The sequence below is a fragment of the Sinocyclocheilus anshuiensis genome, unplaced genomic scaffold (assembly GCF_001515605.1).
Source record: "Sinocyclocheilus anshuiensis isolate Anshui unplaced genomic scaffold, SAMN03320099.WGS_v1.1 scaffold240, whole genome shotgun sequence".
Taxonomy (NCBI): domain Eukaryota; kingdom Metazoa; phylum Chordata; class Actinopteri; order Cypriniformes; family Cyprinidae; genus Sinocyclocheilus; species Sinocyclocheilus anshuiensis.
In genome coordinates, this window is record NW_015557058.1 from 207,543 (window position 1) to 213,756 (window position 6,214).

The 6,214-nt window shown below is 38.2% G+C and overlaps 1 protein-coding gene across 2 annotated transcripts in view; it reads left to right on the forward strand.

Annotated features, from left to right (window-relative positions):
* LOC107676447 (calnexin) overlaps positions 1-4,697 on the forward strand; it is a 31,689-nt gene extending 26,992 nt beyond the window's left edge. For both annotated transcript variants that reach the window (XM_016470994.1, XM_016470993.1), the window contains 4 exons: positions 41-160; positions 241-388; positions 578-666; positions 2,648-4,697. In XM_016470994.1, the coding sequence (XP_016326480.1) occupies positions 41-160; positions 241-388; positions 578-666; positions 2,648-2,707 (417 nt within the window). In that variant the 3' untranslated portion in view covers positions 2,708-4,697. The remainder of the gene's footprint in view (positions 1-40; positions 161-240; positions 389-577; positions 667-2,647) is intronic.
* The last annotated feature ends 1,517 nt before the right edge of the window (positions 4,698-6,214 follow it).

Sequence of the window (6,214 nt, forward strand, 5' to 3'; positions counted from 1 at the left end):
CATGTGTGTTAGTAAATTCAGTGTGCGTGTGTGTTTACAGCCCAGTCTGGTGAATCAGATGATAACAGCTGCTGAAGAGAGACCCTGGCTCTGGATCGTCTACGTCTTGACTGTGGCTCTGCCTCTGGTGCTCATCATTGTCTTCTGCTGCACCGGAAAGGTAAGTGTGTGTCATTTAAAGAAGCCTGACCTTAATGTATGGCTGGATCTGTAGAATAAATGTCATCCTGTGCCTTACAGAAGAGCTCAGCGTCCACATCTGCTGCTGAGTACAAGAAGACAGACGCGCCACAGCCAGATGTGAAGGAGGAAGCCGAGGAAGAGGAAGCCGAGGAAGAGGAAGCCAAGGAAGAGGAAGAGGAAGAGGAAGCCAAGGAAGAGGAATCAGGTCTGAAAGATAAACAACTTTTGTTAAATCTTTCTTAGTCAAATCCGACCAGTCACACAAGTTGCGTTCTTTGGTTGGAAGAGTTTTTAGTTCTAGTTCTGTTTACACTCTCCTCTCTTTCAGGGACTTGGGTTTGGACCTTATGATGGTTGAGCCGTTTTCTATAATTCTGTGTTGTTGTTCCCTCAGAAGCAAAGAAGAGTGAAGAAGAGGACTCCACAGGAGAAGCAGAGGAGGCCGCAGAGAACGACAACAAAGACGACAGTACATCCAATGAGGTAGTGCATCTTATGCTACTAGAAACACATAGGAAATGTTACATTTTGAGACTTTATAAGCAAATGTTGTTTAGATTCTGTAGCAACATGAACATTTTTTTTTACTTAAAAAAAAAAAAATGAAGTCTTTTAGTAGGCACCTGGGTGTGGATTTGGAAGATCAGGTTTATTTTAGTAAATCAGTTTGTCGTCATCACATAAAAGTCTTCAGCAGCATTTTATGTGTTCATGTAAACTAGGGTGAGTTAGGTGTGTTTAAAGCCATTTAATTTTCCTAGATTGATGTTATCTGAATAGAGATCCTGATTTTGTTTGTTTTGGATAATGCGGTTTTTCCAAGGTTTTCTTTATTTTCTCTCTAATTTCTGATCGAACAATAATTGTTTCTCATAGGGAGAATAAGTTGTAAACATTTATACAGTGGCTAGTCTTTTTTTTCTTTTTCTCCCATTGCCCATGTAAAAATGTTCAGACAAATTACCTACTGTTTTTTTTTTTTTTCTTTTTTTGCAAACAAGAGGTTGTGTGGTAAATTAATTGCTGTCCAAATCCACGTTTATGAGATTACAAGATCTGATCAATCTAAAAGTTGTTTGCAAGCCTTTTTTGACCAATGCCAAGAACTGTACAGTAACTGTTGTGTTGCATTTTAAACATGGACACTTTTATTACTGAGATGCTGGAATCTGTTTACAAGAATGATCTGAAGTGACTGTTCCACTACGGTGACTGGGAGCTGTTAAGATGAAAATGGAACAAAATCATTTAAACAGGCCATTTAAATTGGCCGTTATTATGGCAGCAAGCAATACAATCCTTTCCAATCATCCTACTACTTGTCCGCTTGATCCTATTCCATCTCATCTCCTTCAAGCCATTTCTCCTGCCATTGTACCTGCACTCACTCACATCGTTAACACATCCCTTCACACTGGTGTTTTCCCTCAACATTTAAACAGGCTCATATAACCCCACTTCTTAAGAAACCCACTCTTAACCCAACTCTTTTAGAGAACTACAGACCGGTTTCCCTTCTACCTTTCATTCCTGATGATCCGACGATAGCTGCTCGCATCTCAGCATGTCTAACCTGGCTAAGACAGAACTGCTTGTGGTCTCAACAAACCCATCACTTTGTCAAAATTTCACCATCCAGTTAGGCTCATCAACCATAACTCCTTCAAAAAGATGTGATTGATGATAAGCTGAATTTCTCAGACCACATTGCTAAAACTACCCGGTCCTGCAGATTTGCTTTATACAACATTAGGAAGATCAGGCCCTTTCTTTACTACATATATGGAATAACCGTTTTATAAAAGCAATAAGCCCCGTGAAGCCGTGGTTTACAGTGAATTTATAACAGCCAAGGGGGTTTTAGGCACTCCGCCTCGTGTCATGCCTAACAACGCCCCTTAGCTGTTATAAATTCACTGTAAACCACGGCTTCTTATTGCTTTATTGCACACATGGTCACACACATTGTCAACCAAGTATTCTGGTCAAATGTTTGCCTTATGTAAATAAGGTTGTGTTAGGGTGTGTTAACTTATTTCTGATGATTTCCACATTTAAAAAATTGACATGCATTACTTGGAAATTTCAAATGCCAGACCGAAAACCATTTAAACCATAGTGTATCAGATTTCCTGTTATTAAATAAGACATTTAAATAAATGTTGAACATGTGACTGACCACGTGAGAAGTGCATGTCCAAGGTTTGTATAGGATTATAAAACTCACTCCTCCACGGTGAATAAAACATCATCTGAATGCACAAGATTTTATCACTGTTTGAAATTTGCCTTGCAAATTAGATTTTTGTAGACTAACCCCATGATAAGAAATAAATACCATCCAAGTAGGGCTTTACAGGTGATTGATTGAGAAATGCATTGCAAATTGTTTCCAAATATTAAAAAAAAAAAAAAAAACATTTGTTCACTGTTCACAAATTGTTCACAATTTTCTCTTGTGTAGAAATCAGAGGACGACATTCTGAGAAGGTCTCCCAGAAACAGGAAACCGAGAAAGGACTAATGGACTTCCTGAATCTATATATCCCAACATCCCTCTCCTCCCGCTCGCAGTCCTGCTCCATCTTTCCTCCCCTCACTCCCACGTCCCCTACTTCCCCGTTCTTCTCCATCCCTGCCGCCGTGATGACGGTCAGAGCGAAACAGTGCGGTCTGCCACTCGACCAGCAGCCAAACGAGCGCCTCCTCAAGCGGCCTTGAGGATGTCGATGGTTACTACAGTGATGATGACGCTCAAATAGCATAGAAACTTACTCCGTAACTAAAAATGAAACACTCTCTTTGTTACCATTCCTGAACTGTGCATCCGACGATCGTGTAAAGATCCCGTTCCTACTTTCAGCTGTCACACACACACACACTTCCAGACAGTGTTCCTGAAGCCTAACACATGACCACACTATGGCACACTTGGTATTGTAAGGTTTACAGGCCAACAGCTTTATTCCTTTGTTCTAGAATTACTCAAGAAGCCATAGGCGATTGATTGGATATATTCATTATAAACTATAAAACCGGCCAACTGGATATACACTAGGTTTTAACGTATAAATGAGATGTTTTCATTATTTTCTATTCCATGAGGTTCATCATTTTGTCGTGGCATCCAGTAAAAGGCCAGACCGTGACCTTAACGCAGCCAGACGTGGTGCACGCGCTCAGTAAGGTGTCCAGGGAGAATGCCAGGTAGATTCATAGGTTCTAGTGTACTGCCTTACTTGTAGGACTCAAGCTTCGCTAATATTTTTTTCTGTGAATGTACTGTGAGTTTTGTCTAATATGTTTTGATTTTGCTATTCAAATGGACTTTTTACTAAATCATGGATTGTTGTACAAATGTGTTTTCTGCTCTTGAACTGATGTAGATTCTAACCTGTTCAGCCCAATAACGGGACGATTGACGGTTTTTACTTTCTTGCCCTCATTGTGTTTTTTGTATGATGGTAACTGTGGAACCTTTTTATCTTTTCTCACTGTGATGTCATATCCTGTCCAGCCAATATTAGCAGCAGTAGCAGCTTCCATTTCATTGAACCAATTATGTTCACACCACGAAAGAACGAGGACTAAGTGACTGTTTAATGCAAGATATTTCCAATTTCGTATGTTTGAGGGTGAATCTCATGTCGCATTTCAGCCTGATGGAAAAGGAAAACAAAATAAGAAATTGTGCAAAACAGTACAAAAAATACCTTTATGTATAAATACTTCAGAAATTAAAAATTTCCCATGTTACGCTAACAAGAATGTGCATAAATAGGCTTCATTTTTATGTAAAATGTATTTTGTTTTGCATTTCTGGAGAAAGGTGAAATGTGACATGGACTTCACCATTGAAAACTGTTTTCTAGAAAGTGTCACTCAAAGAGAAAACATGAAGAAAAAAAACAAAGTTATAAAGTTATTTCCTCATCAGTTTCACACTGACTCCGCCCCTAAATATTTGACCCCAAAGATATGAAAAAGGCACTATTAGGGGCTTACCCTGATCTAAAGTAAACTAGTGTATTTTCACTAGTATTCTTGAAGTTACTTGTTTATACTCTCAGATTACACTCTCATCACTATTCCATCGAAGCAGTCTGGCGAGATGCCATAACGTGAGCTCTACCCCAAGACTAACGAAGAGTTGGCACTTTCAAAGGTAACTGAGAAAAACGAAATTCCACATATAGGCCGAAATCTGCTGCTCTGCTCTTAATATCTCATTTTGCTTTCTCTGATGGGCATCATCTCCAACTGTAAATGGCCTGTCTGTACACCTGTGTTTTGGGCTTTTTGTCTTTTCTTTGTCTTTTGGATTACCATCATTTCACAAATGTAGGTAATTAATAGTGTGGATGGATGGAAGCGTTGGATTGAGTGATTTACTGGCATCATAGAAGTTGTGAAACAGATCATGAGTCTGGGTGATGATTCTGGTCTTGCTGGGACGGTTTGGGGAAAATCCATCATGTTACTCACAAACTAAAATAAAATAATGATTTGAACGATTGATGCGTGTTTCTGTGTGATTTTTGATGTTTCTTGAGTGTGGAATTAGGGGTTTTTAACATGCTTTCTTTATTCTGAGGCATTCATCTGGTTAAAGAACATGTCTGGGTTGTTTTCTCCCCACTCAGAAGAAATAATGCTGCTTTTCTCATTGAGAGTTTTGCATTATGATATTTTTATGACACTTGATTATATTACATTTCCTTCAAAATGTATATTGCGGTAATGTAAATTCATCAGTTAAGTTAAAGTGTGATGTTTTGTATGTTATCATAGTATTTGTTTTGTTTAATCTTTGGGAAATGTGGAAGGGGAATGTGCTTAACTGTCATTAAGTGTGAATGCAAATAATATTAATGGCCTAAAAATAAAGGTCATTCTCCTTTGTGTAATGTGATATTTTATTTAGCTTGATTGAGGTGACATATTACCAGGAGTTTTTATGTGAAATTCACCCTGTTATGGGTTATAAGAGATCAACTATAAGAAAAACTTTATTTATTTTTATTTATTTTTTTGCCATTGGTGACAGGGTTCAGGCCTATCTGAGTGAGTGTATTGAGGACACACACACACACACACACAATCACGCTGGTCAGTGATTCAGTGTCTTGAGTGTCAGTCTCATTCTGAGAACTTGTATATGAAAAATGAATCAAAAATTGTCTTCTGATTTAGATAATGACGTAATAAAAAGAAATATAAAAATGTGATGTTGAATAAAAAGTGTTTTAATAACTTTTTTTCATTGCGCCACTGTACCTTGCTCATCAGTTTTTTCAAGTCCCAAAAGTCTTGACAGGTGTGCTTCCCCAGTCAGACATGTGTTGTGAAATAAGGCTCACGTGATGTCAGACTTGTATATTTGCATGTTTAATATACTGTAAAAGTGGACCTAGAAAGATATTTGGACGCTTAAGTCACTACAAAGGAGTTTGTTTGGCATGAAATAATAAAATGGTGATAAACCGTTAAAAATGAAGACAAAGGGTGATTAACTACACTAGTTTCTCTGCTTTGTGAACTTGGGAACAGACGTCATGCACTAAACATCACTTGTTGTTGTAAAAGCCATGCAGAAATCAAAAGTGCCAAATGTGGTGATCTAAAACTCAGGTCTGTCACTATCTTTCTGGGTGTTATCTGTGGCAGCTGTTGAGCCGTTGCTGTTGAGCTGTTGCTGCACACCGGAGAATTATATCCAAATGTATTGTGATAGCAGAGTGAGTTGCTTAATTCAGTTTTACACAAACAGTGCAGCCCATAGACTTGTGGTGGAGATTGAAAGCAAGTTGTAGTCAAGCAGGGTGTCAGAAAAGTTATGCAAAACTTCCTGTATTTTTTATGTTTTTATCACCCAAAAAATATAAACTGATGTATTATGAAAGGCGAATACCTCAGTCTAACCGAAAACCATCAAAATGAAAAGTAGCTGCGGTCTGGAAAAACATTTTATACCTCAGATCATAAACGCTTCACAACCTGCAATGCTATCTATCTATCTATATCTATCTAT